The 21,923-nt window shown below is 36.8% G+C and overlaps 1 protein-coding gene and 1 long non-coding RNA gene across 6 annotated transcripts in view; one reads left to right on the forward strand and one right to left on the reverse strand.

Moving 5' to 3' along the window:
* Nucleotides 1–21,923, reverse strand: part of LOC127565152 (uncharacterized) — a 47,368-nt gene that overhangs the window by 22,658 nt on the left and 2,787 nt on the right. For all 4 annotated transcript variants that reach the window (XR_007954527.1, XR_007954528.1, XR_007954525.1 and 1 more), the window contains exon 2: nt 7,984–8,228. This is a non-coding gene — a long non-coding RNA (uncharacterized LOC127565152). The remainder of the gene's footprint in view (nt 1–7,983; nt 8,229–21,923) is intronic.
* On the forward strand, nt 6,604–21,193 carry LOC117563210 (uncharacterized). Of its 2 annotated transcripts, none has more exons than XM_034241400.2 (12): nt 6,604–7,063; nt 10,783–11,538; nt 11,614–11,700; nt 11,760–11,873; nt 12,055–12,254; nt 12,312–12,435; nt 12,499–12,633; nt 12,710–12,844; nt 13,123–13,266; nt 14,762–15,297; nt 16,077–16,246; nt 20,790–21,193. In XM_034241400.2, the coding sequence occupies exons 2-12, from the start codon at nt 11,077–11,079 to the stop codon at nt 20,858–20,860; spliced, it is 2,178 nt and encodes a 725-aa protein (XP_034097291.1). In that variant the 5' UTR covers nt 6,604–7,063; nt 10,783–11,076; the 3' UTR covers nt 20,861–21,193. The 2 variants fall into 2 exon arrangements, with proteins under 2 accessions (XP_034097291.1, XP_034097290.1); XM_034241399.2 differs by having other exon boundaries at nt 6,604–7,006.

Raw genomic sequence — 21,923 nt, forward strand, 5'->3', positions numbered from 1 at the left:
TTAATGGCCATCCATCTTTATGATTGATGTGGCTTGGGGCTGAATAGATGACTTGTGGTTGGTGGATGAGGGTGTAAATAACTTATTATCTTTGGCTTTATTTGCTGACCTTTTAACATTGAACTAAGCTTTAATAAGTGTAGCTCTTGCAAAGTTCTCTCACATTTAATGAACATAATTTAATTATTAATAAATAATTTGCATGTAATTAACTTTCACTGCTGTTACTGCTTGTATTGACAATGCGCGTAATTATCAACACAACAAACACACACACATACATACAATAATTTTATTATGAGTGCACATTAAATAAATTAAAGCGCTGACATTAATGGCAAATAAGTTAATTTATTACTGCGCAAAATCAATTATTATTTACACAATTTACGCATGATCTAAATGAGAAATACACAATGCAAATAATTTATTTAAAAACTGCATTTTGCGTAAAAACCAATTCAAAATTAACGTTTGACATTTTAAATGGAATTTAACACGTGACCCTTTCTCTAAAGTATATAAATGAGAAAGTAGAGCAACAATTTGAATTCGCAAAAGAAAGGAGAGCAGCACAAATTATACAGTCCAAGGTTTAAATTGCACATTGCACATTGCCGCATTGCAATTGAATTAATTAAATTGAAAATACATTTTTTTTGTCTTTACTTCTGTTGCATTCTTCGCTGTCTTTTACATGCAAATTTATTGCCGTTCTGTTCGCACATAAAATGAATATTAAGATAACCCCTTTTTAATTTGCCAGCTTACAAAAGTTGACTGTGGAAACGTTAACGAGTAAACGAGTAAAGCTAAGGGCAAAAATCATTGGTTGAACACAGAGAGTAATTATATCAATTAAAATAAAAATGAAAGCTGCTTAAGCTATTGGAAAACTATATGATCAACTAATTTTTAATCTCTTTAAATATTTACAAACCAAGGCCAAATGTTGATTTTTCTATTACAGTTGATGATTTTTTAACGAGTTAAAGTATGAAAGAAAAAGAATGGCAAAATTTTTTAATGAAACTCAAAGAGCTTTGAATAATGAAGTGATAAAAGCTAAGCTAATAATCAAATTTATTCATTTAAATGTAGGCAATCAAAAAATAAATGCAACTTTTTTATCGCAGGCAAACATTTTTTGCTGAACACAAAGATAAATTTTATGAATTAAAATAAAAATGCTGAAGCGATGAACGCTGATTATATTGTGTATATGTTAATTATTTGACCATCTAATCTGCGACTGTTAAATGTTTGCAAACAAAAATCTAAACAACTATTTTACTACAGTTGCTGCACAAATTAGACGCAGCATTTGTTTAGCTTAATTCCCAAATTAAGCTACAGCATAGTAAATAAACTTAATTAGCAAATTCTCAAAACTTTGATTTAGCAGCACATAAAACTAGACTTCATAAAAAGTTTAATGAAATCTCCAAGCAACTTTTGGGCAAGAAAAATTCACAGCTTTTTAATAATTTTTGGCATTTTTCCGCAAAGTTCCCAAAACAGTTCTCGACTAGTTCTCAATGAATGAATAAACAAACTATTTAACTACAAGTCCATCTGCATTTGAAAATTGGAAACTGTGACTGATTAAATCTAAGTCGTAATACTTGGGCTAATTATGAAAACTTTGAGCTGTCATTTTAATTGCAGCTGCTCATTTTGCACAAAAAGCTCATTAAAATAAGCCTTGGCGAAAATTTGTTGAGAAGCGAAGCTTTTGCGCCAAAAAACTTTAACACCTTCCAAAGGTGCAGCAGGAGCTGTCACAGGTCACAGGCATTTTCCAAGCATTTTCAAATTCCACATGACTTCACTCTCAACAGCTGGCAAAGGTAGCAAAAGACAGCGAGAGCTAAAAGTTTTTCATCTTTGCTCAAGTTTTTGATGTCATCCTCAGGCCGCAGTGTGTTAGTTTTTTTGATGACAAATTTACAGGGCAGTTGTTAAAATTATGCAAATGTTGCCAGCCAGCCTGAAGTTGCTCTTCTTTCTTCTTTGGGGAATTTTTAACAACTATGCAATAAAAGGGAATTCATCAAGATTCAATTACCCGATGCGTTGGTCCATAAAAATATTGCAGTATTCGAGTTTCAACCACATGACTCACGCACAACTTTTTGTGGAAATTTTTAGGTTTCAAGCAGGTGACAGCGACAGTCTGAGGTAATCCGGACTTTACGACTTTGTGGGGAATATTTCCACAGCTGCTTTCAGTTCTCTCTTTCTCTCTCTCTTTGAGATTCTTTTGACTTTCCATTTAGTGGAGCGCTTATGTTGGCCACAAGTTTGAAATGGCTTTTGGCTCTTGGCACGTATCGTCCACGTGACGCTATCTCACTTGAGAGAGTGGCAGTCACATTTGACCAGCATAAAAAAGTAGTTGACTACGTTGCGTATACTTGATTGCAGCGTAAACTTTGGATGAAAATGTCATTGCCTAATTGCGACGGAGTTTGATCCGGAAATACATTCGAAAAGAGTTTTTGTTGATGGCATCGACGAAGCCTGGCCGAAACTCAATCAGCCAAATGCTTCTCCCTTTTGGCCATTAGCATTAATATTTCAATACCTCGAACTGCAAATTTTGAGAGAGAGCGTAGGCATAACATGTGAAATTGTGTACTTGTCAGCTGCTGCCAGATTTACGTGTTGTGCCTCGTTTTGTGGCAGCTTCGGTGGCACAAAAAAAAAAAAAAACGAAAAGAAGCTCAAATTTTATCCCGTCTGGGTGTGTTTTTCATAAACAACTTACTCCCAAACACACACACAGCTCTTGAATGGGGGCAGCGAATGGGAGGCTGCTCATAAATTTGCATATGAAATTTTGGATGGAGGCTGCCTTCCTTCAAAGGACTCCCTTGAATGCAACATATTGTTGTTGTTGCTGTTACTGTTTCAGTTGTTTTGTTGTAATTGTAGTTCTAGTTGTGTTGTATGTGCAAAGTTTTGCCGAATTTATTATGAATTGTAGTTGTAGTTGTAGCTTGTGCTGCATAAATTATTGTTATTAATTTACAAAACTGCTGCCAGAACTCTCACAACTGAAATACGAGTACGACGAGTGTGTAACACACTCTGTGTTGAAGGAGAGAAAGGACATTCGGCGAGTTGCTTTTGGCATTTTTATGTAGTTACTTGTCGCACGGTTTTGTCCTATTATGAGTTTCCTGGCCGAAAACTTATCACGATTAGCAGTTAGCAGTTGACAGTTTCTTGTTCCGTTGCGTTCCGTTCATGTCCATTTGCCGTGCCTTTCAATTTCCACTTCCTTTTGTCATGAAACTTCATTTGCACACCATTTCCGCCTGGCAAATGAAGAATGACATTAACTATTTATGCTTTCACCCCCTCTCCCTCTCTCTCTACCTCTGCCTTCCTTCAATTTACACAGCTAGCAACTTCCTCCTTATTCTCGACTGGAAAAAGCAAAAAAAAGGACACTAATGGCATCTACTAAGTAAGGAGGGGAGTCGAGTCGACATTTTGTCTATTTCCATTCATTTGTTAACACATGACATGCTCAACGCAATTTTACTTTAAACTCTGCATCGAATTTTTCTCTGATGTTCATGCGTGTTTGTTTCTAAAGAGTGCATAAATTTAAAACAGTTGCGCTTCGTATCTTGACACTGCATCTATCCGCCTTATTTAACAGATTTTCCCTACAAATTGCAAACTCATTTTCCATTTCACACTTGGCTGCAGTAAGCGAAGAAGGCATGCATAAGCAAAGTCTAGTGCAACAGAGTTGTAAAAGCACTGACAACATTCCAACAACAACTACAACAACGAAAACAAATGCTTGTCTCTGGTGGCAAAGTTGCAGCAGCAGTCGTTAAAGCTGAATGTGTGACATTAACTTGATCTTTACACGTCAAGCTGTTGCTTGAAAGAAAGGAGCAGAATTTTGTATAGAATGCAGAAGGGATTTAATAAACAAACTTAACGATTGTCCATCAATTCTCATTTCTGCAAACTCATTTCGATATTTAAAAAGCAAGCTCGATGACCGTTCATCCATTTCCATTTTTGCAAAATCAATTAGAAATTCATTACAATAATGTAGGCCAACAGAAACTCGTTCTAATTTCCGTGCCATATTTAAAAAATGACAAGACAATTAACATACTGCAGTAAAAGGAAGTAAAACAAAGGAAGTTGAAGAGGAATGATAATTAATTGCAATTGCAAAAAACAGCATAATAATTGTGCACTTAAATCATATTTCTAATTCTAATTATAGTTGAGGATGAATGATAATTAATTGCAAAAATTGCAAAACAAATGTACACTTAAATCATATTTATAATTTCAAATGAATGTGAAGTAATTGTTAATTAAGTTCCTTACACTCTTCAGCTTAGAAGTGAAACATGATTTCCACGTTTTCATGCAGGTGTATTTAACACATGTATTAAATACGTATCTGTGTGTGTGTGTCTGCTGCTTGTCAACTCATTATTAGCTCTTTGTTTGGTCTTGTTGATGGCGACAGGGGCTAATTGAAAATGTGTTTTTAAGACCCATTTGAGTCCCAACAGCAGACTCATTACACATATGGATGGGGATTAATAACGGTAACGATGACAGTGTCGTTGACTGCGCCACAGACTGTGCCACATTCATACATTCACATCCATATTGATTAAAAAGCAGCAACCAGTCTCCCATCTAATCCCTTCAAAACAAAACAATAGCAAGAGCACACATTTGTGGGCAAAATTTAATAATACTTCAATGTGTATGCAAACAGGGTAGTATCTAGACGCAGTACAGAGAAGTACTTGCTGTTTGATTTAAATATGTGTACGGAATTAAACGATATTTCGTGTTAAATGAGGCCTTTTGTATACTTAACTGAATGCTCAAGCTCAGCACGCGTCACGTCCATTTGAGTCGTAAAATCTGAGCACACATAAAACTTAAGCAAAAACCCGCTTTTCGGGGTGTCAAACTACTGTCGAAATAAAAGGGTCAACATTGTGATTTGATGTTAGAGCGAAGAAGCGTCTCTGTTCCATTTGGCATCTTAGCTGGCTGGGCACAAAAAACAACAAGTTTCTCTAGCAGCTTACTTAACGTCCCAAAAGTGAATTGCAACACGATATGTTGGCGAGTACACAAGTCTCTGTTTGTATGTGTGTGTGTGTGTGGATGTATGTTTGTAATTCAATAGTTACATTCTGTAAGTGCTCTGATGCGTAAAGTTCGAGGCGAAGGCACCCAACCACCCAAGTACAAAGTACAAAGCACCTAAACTAACCATGAGTTCGCCACCATCTTTCAGCATAGCTCTTAGTGTCAGTCATGCTGGATTAAGCAATTGAATGTGGATTAAATTTACATGTTTGAGCATGTATTTGTTAAGCCCCGCTTAGAAGGGTGACGACAGATATTCACGGTATTATTATATCGTTATTAAAGGGTTAAAATTATTATACTTTATTGTATGAATGCTATTCGACTAACTAATTAAATAATAAAGTTTAAAGAATTAATTTCAAAAAAATGATTTATAATTTGCCAAGCTATCAGATATGTTCTTCAATAAAGGATTCGATCATTTATATATAAAATATATATATAAAATGATTTTTATATTGTATCAAACTATACTCAGCAAAGAAAAGACTCAATACGCCTACAAATCACATAGTCGAAGATATTAGTTACAAAGTACACAAACAAAGTTTCTATATAATGAACAACTTATGACTGACAGCTCATTAGCTGTCTCAAAAATCTGATATTGTATCAACGCAACTGTCTAAGCTTATTTTTAATAACAAGGAGCAGAATAAGGCAGCTGAAAAATTCTCGAGTTCACCTGTTGACATGTTCGTACAATTGTCAAGAAATTGGTTTGAAGCTTAAAAGATAGAGCCTAAATTCCCAAGTTTTAGTAACATGCAAAAGAAGTCCTTCAATTTAGTTAATACCAAGAGCGGTTCGATTGCGACTTGTTGCAATCAAGAACAAATTCAAACATCCCTCAAAAGTTCCCCATTTAGATCACGCTGTAATCTCTTTAACAGCGCAACTTGTTCGAATCAGCAACAGACGGAAATTGTCTAGGGTAATTTCCCAATAAAGTCAAAACATACATTCCACATTTAGTTCACACAGGAATATGTTAGAATTGGTTGCGACTTGTTGCAACGAAGCGTGAATTAAGATTTCCTCTTTAACTCATACAAGAATCTATTTGAAGAGCAATTTAATTTTCTACTAAATAAACACAATATAAACTCAGTAATATTTTTGTAGAAATTATCAATAAAAATATTATATTTGATTATAAATTATTATAATAATTATTATTCTAAGCTTTGATACTATAATTGTCTTATTGGTAATTTCCCATTTCTATTGCTCTGTTATGCTTATGCTGTGCACTTCAACAGAAGTTCTAAATTTCCATCACACACGAATTTTGTTACAGAGATATTTTGGTGCGCTAACATGTTCGATGGCATGTTTGAAATATCCCGCTTATAATTTCCCCATGTAACCAGACGCAACACTTCTGTTAATTGCATATCGAGATACATAGCAACTAACACGAATGCTTCATCTTTAGTTCATACTTGAATTACAAAGTGAACGGTTTGCTTGGCGGTGACAATATCAATTAACCGAAACAGTGTTACAAAAATTACGCACTAAATAACTAAGTAAATAATCTTTTGAAACAAGCGCGATAGTGTCTCCGTTGTAAACACAAAATAGTGAAGTATAGAAAACAATTAAAAGTATATAATAAACAAATGCCAGAAAATATATGCTGAAAACCTAAAGAAAGACGTGAAGTCACTTTAAATCAAAATAAGTGAACTGAAAAGATTTCAAGTCAATCACCATTAAAAAGTGACAACAAGTATCGCTACTCAGCAAGTTACGTGAATTGTGAGAGATATTTACTTCAAAAGCAACTGTCAACAGCAAGCAGTCAACAAAGTCACAGATTGACACATCAAAGAATGTGAATGTGAGTTAAATAAAAATATTGATAAATAAATAATATTATACACACACGAATACCCCTGTAAGTATGCAATGCGCGATTAACTCGTATATGCTGACATAAATACTCATACGCCGCGTGGGCCACATAATCGAAAAAGCGTCCACAGCAAAAACGATGCTTTTGGAAATGTAACCAAATAATGCATAATGCGGACATTGTGCAACATTGTGCGATACTATTGTGTGCCAGTGCGTGAAAGTGCTGACCATATTTGCGATTGGAGAGTGTTTTGATATTTGCTTTTTTGAAATACAATTTGAAATATTAGTCAGTAAATTCAGTGCCCAAAAATTGTGCATTTAGTATGCTGTACAAATGTTTCTAGTTATATTTCCAACTCAACTGAACTGTGGACAACATTATTTTCAATTGAAAGCTTAGAACTATAAATCTTAATGCTGACCTGTCTGCTCATTCATTTATTTAATATCTTTTGTGCTGCGCATAGAATTTTTGCCGACAATAAAATGACAACATAAAATTGAATTGTGTGCTTTTCTTGAGACAGGGACAAACTGTGAAAATGTAGTTAAAAGTACAATTAGTGACAGCTCCATTAAGAGCTTATAAATATTGCAGATTTAACAAAGGACTAGACAAACTCAATGGAAATTCTAGAGGTTTTATTAGCACTTTGCTCCCCTTGTGGCAAGACAAAAGAAAATCGTAAAAAAATGCTAATTAAATCTAATGCAAATGTTGATTTTGCAAGGACTTGTGCCACAACTTTGAACGAGACAACGTTGGGGGAACACAGAACAATAGAAATGCCAATTGTGGAATAGTTTTGTTGATTGACAGAAACACAATTTTTAGGAATTAGCATTTACAACAGGGTCAAAAGTCAAGTGCATTCTCGTAGTTCAAGTTGCAGAAAAGAAATTCTAAGACCGCAACTTATGGATATAAAAATATTTAACTTTTATTGCTCGACTTACCACACACAACATTTTTGTATTTTCCTCCTCCTTGTGGCATTCCCAAAAGCAAAAGCCGTGCAATTTGCAGTCGTTATTGTCATTTGTTTGCTGATTGTTGTTGTTTGTTGTCGTTGCTGCTGTTTCTGCTGCTTCTGCTGCTTGTTGACAACATCGTCAACAAAAGTTTACTTTTATCTGTTTTATGCTAATAGATTTGCGAATCTTGCAGCAGCTGCTATTGTTCAATCTTGTCACTGGGACTTCTACTGAAAGTAGAGCAAAAGTTTAAAAAAAAATGCATGAAAAATTATTCAATGTGCAAAAACTTAAATTATTCAATGTACCAGAAAATGTAGCAAAACAGGAAAACATGAAAACAACATTTACCTATCTTCACAATTAAGGGAAAGAAAATGAGAAAAATCGAATAAGGAAAATTGTTGCGAAAACTTTCACTGATGAATTATGTTTAGCAAAGTGTTTTGGGCGTTTTTGCCCACACGCGAAAAGTTTCCCAAAAAAAAATGTATAATAGATATATATTCATCGCGTATTCATAAAGTCTCGACAAAGTTATTTGCCATAAATATGTTATGCCTAAGACAAGCACTCAAGTGCCAATATCAATATCAATATGACGCTCACAGCTGTCTGGTTTCCTATTACGATTTTCCATACTCATAGACTGAAGTGTTTCGATTTCCATGCAGACTGTGCTATTGATTGATTTTCTGCTTCTACAGAAGCGTGAAGTTACTTGAACGCGTCGCTAATGCCATTTATGCGGCATAAAATGTGTACAAAATTCCTATTGTTCAGCCAGTCGTCCAAATGGGAAAATATTGAAAAAAAAAGTTGAGAAGGGATAAGGATAAGGGACTGCGATTTGTAGCCTTAATTCTACTCAGCTGTTGTTGTGTTGTCAATATTCAAATTGAAAATATTTCATGTGACAAGTTAAGAGAAATGTATATCAGAGGCATGATAGGAATTTTAATAAGTTACTGTCTATATGATTGCTTTGATATTCCTTGTACGCAGGAAGATTATGGCACATTTACTTCTCAAGTATGAGAAAATCTACTTCAGAGAATATTGTAGGAGAAACAGAGAATAAAACTGAATATCTACATTGTTATTTTCAAATTAATTTCCCATCTTTCAGCATTTTTCAATTGTCGTTTAAAATATTTACTGTCTATATGATTGCTTTTTTTTTAGCGGCAACTTAAATGTTTATGGCAGAAAATATTATGACAATATATAACTGAATATCTATATTCAGATTTCGACATAAACTTCTCATCTCAACAATTAATCAAAATATTTACTGCCTATATAATTTTTTTTAAATTAAACGTAGAAGATTATGGCCCATTTACTGTGGGAAATATAGAACATAAAGCGTAATATCCAACATATATTCAGATTTTCATATTAACTTCTCATCTCTGATGAGAACTGTGTTGAAAAGTATTGAAATTTTCACATAAGCTTCTCATCTCTCAATACTTTTAACATAATTATAATTCAAAATATTTAATGTCTATATGTTTGCTTTAATTTTTGTCCTTAAACGTCAAAGATTATGGCACATTTACTTCACAAGCATGAGAAAATTTACTGTGGGAAAAACAGAAAATAAAACTAAATATCTGCATTCTGATTTTCAAATTGACTTCCCATCTATCAGCATTCCTTCAGCGCCAACTTAAACGTAAAATATTGTGGCACATTTATTTCATAAACATGAACAAAAGTTTAACTGCAGAAAATATTGTGAGAATATGTGACTGAATTTCTATATTTACTGTATTTACTGTATGTTATATATGTTTGCTTTAATTTTTGTCCTTAAACGTCAAAGATTAAGACACATTTACTTCACAGCCTTGATGGAATATGCTGTTCCTAAAACTAAGAAACAATAAAGCCCTAAAATAGAATGAGAAATACAGAAAATAACACTATAACTATAACTTTCAATATCTATATTCATATTCTCATCATCTTTCAAACTTATCTTTTCCAATTGCCAATCAAAATATTTACATCATTTTCCATGCCAAACATGAGGAATGAAATCGGAGTACATGTTTAAAAAAGCATACGAAATCAAACTTCTCATTTCCATAAGCAGCTTTTACATCTTTGAGCATATGTGAGTGGAAACACAACACTTTTTCGATACACATAAATAAATGTATTTTACATTCTCATAACTGATGCAGCATTCGTTGCACATGATTTCTTGTCGTTGTATATATCGCACATTCATGCCTGAGCATATTTAATTTTTAATGGATATATTATCGCAAAAATCTATAGAATGTGTGTGCTTTGTGCCCTGAGAAATTCTCTTCATCGAACTGAATTGCCGCCAGGTAAATGCCTCTGAAGTGCTTTTTGCTGTATGATATTCTTATGAGTGCGCGGCCTGCAGACATCGTTTAATATTTGTGATTATTGATACAGCACTTTTTGTGTGCAACGTCAATCAATATGCCAACAAAAACTTGAATCTCTCTTTAAACAGTTGAAATTTTTTGATGTGCATATAAATTCAATGAGAGGTTGTCGCCTTTGTGGATGAGAGAGCGAAATCTGTGTCCTGATGACTGCTCTAAGTGGTCCCAAAGGCATAATAATGCCAGCCTCCGAGCTGTAGCAATGACTGTCTGTGTGTATGTGTGTGTGTGTCACAGGACGTATGAGTAATGTGCCAGAATTGACCGCAAAAGTCGGGACTTGTTGACGTGTCAGCAGATCATAAACTTTGGCTTTTTTGCTCGTTTTTGTTTTCATTTGTATTTATAGAGAAAGAAAGAATACAAAAAAAAGCAATTGTGCCTGAGGCAAGGAAAAAGGAAAATCTGCAATAAGCCGACTTGCCAGCTCAATTTCTCAACAGCCGCTTGATTGCACCGGACGAAGAGAAAGGCGAGCACTAGCTACGTGCCTGAAAGCATTCCCATTGCCAACTTTTCACCTGTGCTGCCAATGCCTATGCATTAATCACACGGACACACACATCTGGTGGCACATCTTTGCAGCGAGTAGCGCAAAGGAGGCATGACTGTGCCACGAGTTGTGGCATCCATAACGTGACACATGGCGATGTACTTTTATGCCAGCAAGCTCTCGGCCATCGTCTGTGCCACGCGTTGCAAGCAGACCGTGCTACAAAAGTCGCGCGGTCAACGGGATCGCGACAAAGACAAAGACAGAGCCTCAAATCATCAGCGGCCACGTAAACGACATCGACATCACGGCAGCCGAAGCAGAAGACAGAGTAGATGCCCCCAGAGCAGTTCTGACAGCGACTCCAGCATCGAAGAGGATAATTGCTGTCGCCATGGCGAGGAGCCAACACCTCAGCATCAGCATCAGCCTCAACCGGATGTGGGCATTTTCTTGCTCAATGCGGAAGTGTCACAGCTCACCAGCTTAGGATTGGGATCGGGATTGGGATTGGGAGGTGAGACGACAACAACGACAATGCACTTCCGACGTCGACACAGCGCTGAACAGTTGAGCGCACACGATTTGGAATTGGGTCTTCAACAGTTAAAGGTAACAAAAAACACATGCGAGTATGAATGAGTGCTTGAATAACACTCATTTCCATTGCAAATGCACTCACAACAGGTGACAACAGCATCCACCGAGGATGCCAATCAATATGATGTTCCCAAAAATCCTCACAAACGCCATCAAGCTGATGTCAATTTTGAGGTAATTTAACAACAATTCAAAATATGCATAATGATAATTTGTAATTATCGCATGAACAGAGCTCTGTGCTGGGCGCCGGTGGCATTATGTATATAAATGGACGCATTATTTCCGGACCACTCGACTCATTTCCCGAGATACTCAACCCCAAGAACGTCATCGACTTGGACAAGGTGAGTGCGGAGAATTTGCAAATGAAACGAAAAAAAAAAATTCTGAATATGCAAATGTAAAGTACATAAACAAAAGAAAACACAATCACAGCAAATGAAGCTGATGGAATATGTAAACGAAAGCTCAAATCTCACATTCTCCAACTAATCCAGCACACATGTGTTTGTTTATCTTTGGCAGGAATTTCTATTCTCATTCTTATTATCATCACGTTTATTTTTGCGTCCACATGAGCTGCTGGGCAAACTTCTCGACTCGATAGCCGAGCGCTTAGAGTGCTTGGAATCATTAGTTGTCCTGCTTTCAGAGTGGACAGAGAAATTTCCATACGATTATCGTGACGAGCGGATGATGAATCATGTAAAGCAAATCGTAGCCAGGTGAGTGAACTAATACCTCCGCCAAGTTTGTACGTGTAAACAAAATGTTAATTGCAGTTGCTCGGATTCACATCTGGAAGGCGTCGTCTCGCAAGTACTAAGTGCCTTACTTCAACGTTTGACTGATTTAGAGAGACACGAGACAGATCTCCGTGCCTGTCAGAGCAACAGCACCGACAAGGTGAGCCAACTGACCTGCTCTTTAAATTCGATTTCAATTACAATCAAACTCTCTCTATGACAGCCCGTTGCACCTTTAAACTGCCCCACAGCCACACAATATGCACAGATCTTGTGTCGACTCGAAAAGAAGTTGGCCAAACATATTGGCGCCGAGGAATTTCTGCAATGCAGCAGTATGATTCTGCTGGATAAGCAGGTGAGAGACATAGTAAAGGACAGTTAACAATGAGTTGTGTTTAAATTATGCAATATATGTATATACAAATAAACAGAAGAAATGGGACCAACCACCAAGCGCAACGGGTGGACCGCCAGGTGTCCAGGATCCAAAGAAGACCTGCAATCTGGAAACGTATCTCGACTGGTCGTCACGTCTGCGTTTGTTTGTCTGCAATGAGATACTGCAGGTAAGCACAGCCCATTGTCTGTCTATCTGTCTGTCTATGGTCCAAACTACTTCAATTCAAATATGCACAGTTACGTGTTCGCTGATGAACTGACCCCGGGTCATTTCACTACCATTTCCCATTTCCCCACTTCTCGCTCAGCGTGTAATTTATGCCAGTCCGTTCAAGTTTTGTCCTAGTCACGTGGTCAACATATTCTATTGTAACTTCAGTATAATAAGCAAATAAACGCACAAACAGACAAACAGCCAACAAATTCAGCTTCTCATCTTTTGCAGTGTTCGGGCATTGAAGAGCGCAGCCGAACTGTCGAACTGTGGAGTGGAGTGGCTCAATATTGTCTGCTCGTGGGCAACTACAACAGCGCAACGGCCATACTCGAGTCACTCGAGTCGCCGCCAATTGCCCGCCTCAAAATTACGGTGAGTAAATGCGGGCTTTATTTGCCAGCAATTCGTTTTATATCACAGTTTTCTTTCTTTCTTTTTAATAGAAAATATTCACATTTTCATTAGCATTATTTGCCATGTTATGACCAGCAGGGTTTTGCCAGTCATGTTCATTGTTCATCAATAACCACAAGAATCTGCCACCAACAAAATAACGAAAACGAGGCCTTAAAATGAGAATGAAAATAAGACCACGCCCAAGTAACCAATGTGGCAACAAAACCCATGCTGTGCTCTGATGCATTTTTCATCAAATTTCAACTCTTTTTTTTGTGTGGCAGTCGCACTCGAACTTGGCATGACGCCCGCAACTGTTTTCAATGAAGCGAGTGTCTGAGTATAATGATGCATCCATTCCGCAGCATGAATGAATAAAAAGTACATACCTCTGTTTTTTTTTTTTGTTGCGTTCATAAATAGTTTTGTAATTAGTTAATGGATTGCTGTTTCTTTGCAAACTCACAACTCTTGGCCAAACTGCCGTCCATCACTTTTGGGCAGCTGTTGAAAATTTTGAGCAATTCATTTGCCTCTCAGTCAACTCACAAAACTCAACTCGTTGCTGCTTTAAATGCCTTTGGCTCATATTTAATTCATTATGGACTGGGCTATACTATAAAACTTTACTTTACCATTTTCTTGCATTTTATTTCATCATTTTTTTTTCGTTTTTGACGCAAGGCGTAAATTGCACAATATACAAAGGACGAACAAAAAAGTTTTTCAACACAAAAAAGTAAAACTGAAACGGAATTGCATAAATTCACGGGTTTTTTATTTTACACTCTATGAAACATGAGGTGAGGCGAGGAGGGGGGCGGAGGGGAATCGGCAGGGCGTGGCTTTTACATTGTCTGGCAATTTTTTCCATATTTTTGCACAGTTGCGTTTAATGGCTACTGAAATACTTATGGCTTGCTGTTCAACGATAGCAGCAAGTGATACAATGCAAGGAGTTTTCAACAACAAAAAATTAACCATAATTATTATTTTATATTTTTTTAAGCATTGAAAAGAATCACAACAGCTGAGGGAAAAAATAAAGCTGATGACATTAACTGAATAAATTATGATTTAGCTGTTTTATTGTTCAAGTCTACTACATTAATTTTATTATGCTATATTACAATATTAAATTTGTCCTTTGTTCTGTAATTACTGCGTCATTTAAAGATTTCATTTCGATAAAATATTATCCAAAAAGAGAAAGAGATAGATAGCAAAAGTGTGAGCGAAGAAGAGCCAAATGTCACGCCATAAAATTCGATGCAAAGCTACAAAATGACGAACATAAAACTCGGAACACAAAACAAAACCATAAACTTTTACAACGCCCTCGAAACAAGTCACAAATAACACAAAAACAAAACGAATTAGAGATTTTTGTCATTTAGATGGGAGGGAAAGAGAAAAAGGGCGAGCGAGATGGAGAAAGTTTGTTCATTTAAGTATTTCGATTTGATTACAGTGGAGCAAGTTACAAGTGACATGTCAACAATTGGACTGCATGCAACGTCATGCCGAAGGACACGGACATTTATGGCAGAAGCAAGCCACAGTCCTAAATGAGCAGCAGCTGAGTCTAAAGACTGATAAGCAGGCTAAGACAGTCGTTTCGATAACAGAGAATCCATCATCATCATCAGCATCATCATCAGGAGTAGAAGTAGCAGCAGCAGCAGCAGCAATGACGCCCTCGACTTCGACAGAGCAAGTGGACTTGAGTGCGAAAGCCTCAAGTAGTTGCGGGATTGGACAACCAGTTGGCATCCCAGTCGCTTCCGGCTTGAATGCAATGCCTGCTGCTTCAATGGAGCAGCTATCTCATTGCATGCCTGTGGCTGGCAGCAGCACCAGCAGTAAAGCGGATATAGTTAAGGCAACAACAACAACAACGACAACGACGGCAACCATTTGCGGCAAACCCAACGATTGGGTTGTTATTCCGGTGTTTGCGGATATTGTTAAATTGGCGCTGGCCGAACGCGAAAACTGTTTGCAACTGTGAGTATCTCTCTGTCTCTCTTTTTCTCTTGTCTACCTGTGCACGCTTCTGATCGAATTAAATCGAAAACAAACACAATGAAATATGTATTATCGGGGTGCAGCCCACGTTTCGTATACGCAATATTAAGCATACGTATCTCCTTGTCGAACACAATCGAATTGATTTCCATTTTCACACAGTGTGTGTTTATTTAAGCGCTTCAGTGCGCTGTATAAATTGTTTAAAAGTAGCCAAAAACATTGCCGAAAATATAAACTCGGAGCTGCATTTCCATTGCAGTTTTCGCACCTAATTATACGCTGCATTAAAAGCATAGTTGAAATACTTTTCTCGAGTTAAAGGCAGTCTGTTGTTAACCATTACAATTTAGTTTGAACCAACACAGTGGCTGCAATTTATATGACCTCACTGCCCCATTCATCGATCGAAACCAAAAAACCAGCAAATCATTTATTCAACGATTTTCAATGGCCGACGCTCTCGCATATTCGTATTCGATTTGATATCGACATCAAAATCAAATGATGCGTGTGCGTAAATCGCCTTTTCAATGCGCTAATCAAACTCACAATTGCTGTGACGGGCAGGCGCTGATTTTAATTGCACTTTGAACTTTGCATATGTTCAATGCAGCCAGGCTGCGGGGAATATTTTATCGTCGAGCGCACAGACAATGCACGGCCAAACGCTTTACGAGCAACATGCTATATCGTAGCATATTTTCATCCCTTTCTCTTTCGCTCTCACACTCTCTCTGTGTGTGTATCCTTTGCAGTTTACCAAATGGCCACATCAATATAATTGCCTTCGATCGAATGGCGGCAATTGTTGGTGCTTTCACCAAGCACATGCAGGCAATGAAGGCAACAGCGGTGGCGCCATCTAGCAGCGAGTATGAGCACTTCTGCAGCCATATGCAACAAACTACAAAACTTGGCGAAGCGGGTAAGTAATATTATAAGTCAAACTTTCAACGCGAGACTGCTAGTTTTTTTCTTTTTATTCTATCGTACTTTCCACGTACTTTATCGCATTTTCTCACATTTTTTCCATTTTCCCGTGGCCCTAGTCGGCATTTGAGTGTTTGTTTGTTTGTTTGTTTTGTGCAAAGTTTAAGTGAAACGCGGCCAACTTGCAATGACTTCAAGTGGCCCGGAAAATGCTCGTATGTGTGTGTATAAGTGAGTGCCAGAGTGTGCTCGTATATATAAGTATGTGTGTGTGTGTGTGTGTGTAAGTTGCTACTTAACTGCTTTAAATGAAAAATTAAACGTAATGCTGCTGTGGCAGCCCATATTTAACGTCTATGTACGTTCGTTTCTCTTCTACAAGTGAGGCAATTAAAATACATACAACAAAAAAAGCGCAAAAAAAGGAATTATAAATATTTTGCCCTTATTTTAATTTACACAACGAGAAAGCGGAAAAAATATTATTTCCTTTTTTTTTTTGTGTGTTTGAAAGCGAGTTGTGGCCAACATTAAAAGACCCCTTGCAATCATTTTCAATCCCTTGCCATTTTACCACGGAATTAATTCAAATTAATAACCGCAATAAAATGGCCAAAACGAACACTTTATGACCACGCAGAGCACAAACGGAAGGAATGCTCCATGCAAACTCCAGTTAACACTTGGCCGCAATCTTACTTCGTTTGCTTGTTAACAATAATTAATTTCCGAAAAACCCTTTTGAGTGCTCTTAAATATATTTGGATAGAGTTGTAAATGCTAAGGAGCATAATAAATATGCTGATAATCTGCAACTTCGTATATTATGCTTAAGACGAACGAGCGCAAATAGCTGTTGGCATTAAGGTGAAAAGAACAACACATTTAACACGACTGAAAGCGACAATTGCGCGATAACAACGCGAACAAAAAACACCTGCAATAAGTTACACCACATGAAGCAGAAACAAAGTTTTTGAAATCCTTCTTGGAACTGTCAACGACGTCGGCGTAGTTTTTCACACACTCGCAGAGTCTCAAATACAAAACCAAACACACACAAAGTGGAATGGAAAGCAAGCACACGGTGATGACATCAAAAGTGAGAGAAAGAAAGAAAATATATAGTACGCGTACTTGTAGAAAGAAAATGCTACGCAGCAGCTCGGCAGGCAGCGTGCTAAAATGAAAGGTCCACATAGACCGAACTCATTAAAAGCCCAGGAAGCGTGGGATACTTTGAAAAAATTTTCCGCCACAGGCAACAAACAACAAAGTCCTACGTTCGTTCGCAAAAAAAAACAACAAAAAAAAAAAATAGAGAAAAGAAAAGTTGTCTTTGCTGCATCTTGACAGCGACGAGGACCAAGGAAAAGAATGAAAAGTTATGGCTCAGTCTCTTTTTGGTTGTTGTTCTTCTTGTGTAGATGTTGCCTGAAAACCTCAAATTGCAAAGGCTCAAAGGCTCTTCGAGGTCTCAGCTGCATCAGCGTGCTTACATGCTCCCGAAAAAGGCAAAAAAGAAAAGTTTATTGAAATGCAATGCATGATGTGCAGCTTAATGTGAGGTAAATGCAATTTATGAACTTGTTCAAGAGAAGAAAAGTGCAAAGAGAAAGCTGACACAACTTTGGCTAAAACTTTCGACCGAAGGCATGTGTCTTGCATAGAAGTGCAAAGTAACAATGAGTATCGAATGTAAAGATGAGTTCACAGCTTCAGACTAGAGATTGATAAACTTTGGCAAATGGCATATTTCGATTTCCAACTGCTTTAAGATTTAAGACCATATATTTTCCGCTGATTTAGCTAAGCATTTAAAACTAGTTTTGCATCGAACCGCAGAGCTCGAAACTGTCCGCAAACTTTAGGTAAACTTCAAGTGTCCGTCAGTCAGCAACATGAAGGTGGAAGAGAAGTTACCCAAAGTTTCTTAATAAGTTGAATGCAGCTATCGCCACTATTCGTACTTTGCTCGTAGTTTGGCGTCGTCATGCTGCTGCCCTCTATAAATAAATATTTTTCCAGTCAAGTTCTTTACGCTGTGTTATCTAAGTAATTTCGCCTCACCGCCGAAATTTGAAAAATGCACTTTACACGGATGGATTTTCTCGTGGCATATTGACAAGCTGAGAAGTGGCTTAAAGTATTTGGAAGCAAGCATCGGCTTGGGCTATAACTTTTTAATAGGAAAAAGCCATAAGTTCTATAGCTAAAATTAAGTTATAGAGAAATATTGAAACTAGATGGATTGCAGATGTTATTAGAAAAGAGAGTTGGAAAAATATACATTGTCAAACTAAGCTTCAGGTTCTGACACTTCAAAACTGTTGTTGAAGAATTCTGCTCTGCTAACCAACAAGCCCTTTTTATAGTGTGTTAAAAAGTCACAAATATAACCCACTTCAATCAGATGATGAGTTGTTAATAGTCTAAAAATAATAATTTAAAATTTAAATAATATATTCAAGTATAAGCAAATATAAGTAATATATATATGTATGTATAGTTCAATAAATAAAATTCACAGCCATAAACCAACTCTCAAAAGGGGAAAACAAGCTATAAAGTTTTGCCAATTCAAAACTGTTGTTGAGAGATTCATCTGGACAATCGTTTCCTAACTAAAAGTGTCTCTTTTTGTCATAATATTGCAGAATGTTGACTTTTGTTCATAGCCTACAAATAATGATAATAATAATAAAAAAATTATTTTAAAAATATATTCAGTTCAATAAATAAAGTTCCAAGTTCAATAAATAAAATTCACATTTGACTACAAAGCCTAAAGAAATTACAACATAATTCAAATTAATAGCGAAGTAATGACGTCTTGAACGTCTTGGCATGCAATAATCTCTTCTTTGGAGTTTGAGTTATGCATTTATGAACCCTTCAGACCCCAGCTATTCCCATTTCCTCCATATGCCTAATTCCAAATTCCGCAAACCAAATTGAAATTTCAATGAGCAGCTTGGACAATGCGAACCGCAAAACTCCAATTTTGCGACATTCTATCATCGAAAAATTGGAATCTGGTAAGCAATCAAGTTGCGGTCTAATGCCAAAAAATGTTCCTTTATACTTTAGACGGCAATCTGTTGACCTAACAACACACACACAGACAACACACACAGAGAGAACGAACCGCTTGTTAGGCTCAACACTCTCAGCATGCGTCAAGTACACAAAACTGAGGGATAAAATATACAAAACCAAAGCAGCAACAACAACAACCAGGCGAAGTTGCACAAAATTTTCATCTCACGAAGAAAAAGAGGAACAAAAAATATTTACCCACACGACTCTATTAAAAGTGAACAAGAAAATGTAGAGAGACTCGCACCATAACCAACAATTTTAATCCCTCCACAAACAAAGGCAACCCTTTCTTTTTCATTTTTGTAAAAAAAAGGAGTGGAGGAAGGGGGAAGGGGCTCGGGCTCGTAAATGTTGATACCACATGTATGTCTGTAATTTTTTTGTGCTCGGCCAGAGAAGAATGCGGGCTTAAATCCTATAAACTCAGAGGGACAGCAGAGAGACAGACACAAGGAGTCGAGTTCAGGAGCAAGTCAAGAGCACATCTGTTGACCAACGACGACGACGACGAAGCCAAGCGCTTTGCAGAATTTTAATGGTCTCATGGTGTGAAGTGGACATGGCTGCCACATTTTGCCACATTTGCTCACAACGCACCCAGCACACATCTTTCCCTTTTTTTTTTTTTTGACCATGCTTCGTTTTTTTCTTATTTTTTGGCCAGCCGCCAGTTTGGTGTAACTTTATTAAACTATGTTGTTGCCTTTTTTTTTGCGCACATGTTTGTCTATTAAAATATAACATTCCTGTTACAAGCATCCACTTTGGTTTCTTGTCAGTCTTCTAGGCACTTGAACCCCAAAGCTCAACTTGGGCACAGAATGTCCATAATGAGCTGAGGTCAAGCTGAATCTTGTTAACCAATGAATGGAAGAGATTTCTTAAGGAAGTTTTTTGGTGAAATGCTTGATCATTTTAAGAAAACATATTCCGCGAAATACTGTTTGTTTAAATGTTCTTTGAGAAACTTTTCTATAATTAATATTATGATGAACAAGTAGGAAAGCTACTGTCGAGTATGCTCAACTTTTAGATACTCGCTACCCATTTTTAACGAAAGCAAAACATTGCGTTATTAATTTAAAAATATACCAACTTAATATTCCGCAAAATACTACAAATATCTGGTATATTAATATAGCACTAAATTCAAAATATACTATAGGGAGCAAATATACCAGATTGTCAGTCAAAGAAACTAAGATCCCAAGTAAGTGGGCGATTTTTGATAATTCAATACAATCCTTTTTAAAGTTAGATTCTCTTTTAAGGGAACGGAATGCAAACTACTTTATTTACTTTTAACACATCAAAAAAAAAAACAATGTTATAATGAAATTGCATCATAATTTTCTATGTCAAAGTCTCATTAAATATTTGTATCGTAATATGTAGTAATTAAATTCAAAAACATTTACTTTCTCTTCTCCTTCCAGACCTTATGATGGCCTCATTCGACTGCGAAGAGCCCAACAATGCTGAGAAGCTCATGTATGATTTGAATTAATGAGAATGAAAGTAAATGAAACTTTCGGAAAAGCAACAACAACGCATCATGGAGGCCATGGAGGCGTACTTCTAACTCATAGGGCACAGCTGCTGGCTGCTGACTGCTGATTGACTAACTGACTGATTGACAGAGTAAACCCAGCGGGATCCTTATTGATTAGGCGTCTCAAGTCGACTCACTTCCTCCCCGCGGAGGCCTCCGGTAAACGTTTAACGAGCAACGAGCCTCGAGAAAAAACGGCCAAAGTGAGCGGCGTTCAACTGCTCAGATTGATTGAGTCCTGGGATAATAAATATTGTTTAACACATTTTTGTACATTTTGCTAAATAAAGTGATTAAAAAAAGTTGTTGAATATTTGCATTTTTGGTATTAAAGTTTAGCTTTACTTTCCTTTAATATAGATAAACTTTATGCCTAGCTCAACAATTTCATAACTGTGCATATGCTGAACAAATTGTATAATCTTGTCGAAACAAGTCAAAGTTAAAGGAACAAAAACTTGCAAGTCGTCCTCCGGGTTCGCCAGCAAATTTCTTGGAATTTATGGCCAAAACTGAAAGCCAAACGCATATCGCAGTAGTTGCAGTAACAAAAGCCCCAAGTGTCAAAGATGCCTGATGGCAGGATAGGAAGAGGCAAAGAGAGACAACATGCCATAAGGATGCTGCACATGAATGTACTATATAGAAATGTGTGAGCGTGTGTTGGTGTTGGTGTTACTGTGAAAGTACTTTCATTGTGCGTGTGTGTGTGTGTGCAAGTAATGTCTTTTGCTAGGCTATGAATTGTGTTACAGTCAGCAGATATTTATGCAGCCTAATGCATTCCATGTAATAGCTTTTAAAGATTTACTGCCTAAATGTTTTAGGACGTGCAAAAACCGGTTTCGTTTCATTTCGTTTCGTCTCGGAAAGTCAAAGAACTGCAATTATTGAAAGTACCTTAAACACACATATGCGGATTATTAACAATTAAGCTGTTTATGTTGTTGTCAAAGTGAGAAAGTCAATTTCAATTACACAGCATCTACTTTGCCTTGCATTTCATTTAGATTAGTTT

This window comes from Drosophila albomicans, chromosome 2L (genome assembly GCF_009650485.2).
Source record: "Drosophila albomicans strain 15112-1751.03 chromosome 2L, ASM965048v2, whole genome shotgun sequence".
Lineage (NCBI taxonomy): Eukaryota > Metazoa > Arthropoda > Insecta > Diptera > Drosophilidae > Drosophila > Drosophila albomicans.

Coding starts and splice junctions, on each gene's coding strand:
- LOC117563210 (XM_034241400.2), top strand. CDS start 11,077: ATGGCGATGTACTTTTATGCCAGCAAGCTCTCGGCCATCGTCTGTGCC. Junction 11,539..11,613: donor TGGGTCTTCAACAGTTAAAG/GTAACAAAAAAC, acceptor CACTCACAACAG/GTGACAACAGCATCCACCGA. Junction 12,436..12,498: donor AGAGCAACAGCACCGACAAG/GTGAGCCAACTG, acceptor TCTCTATGACAG/CCCGTTGCACCTTTAAACTG.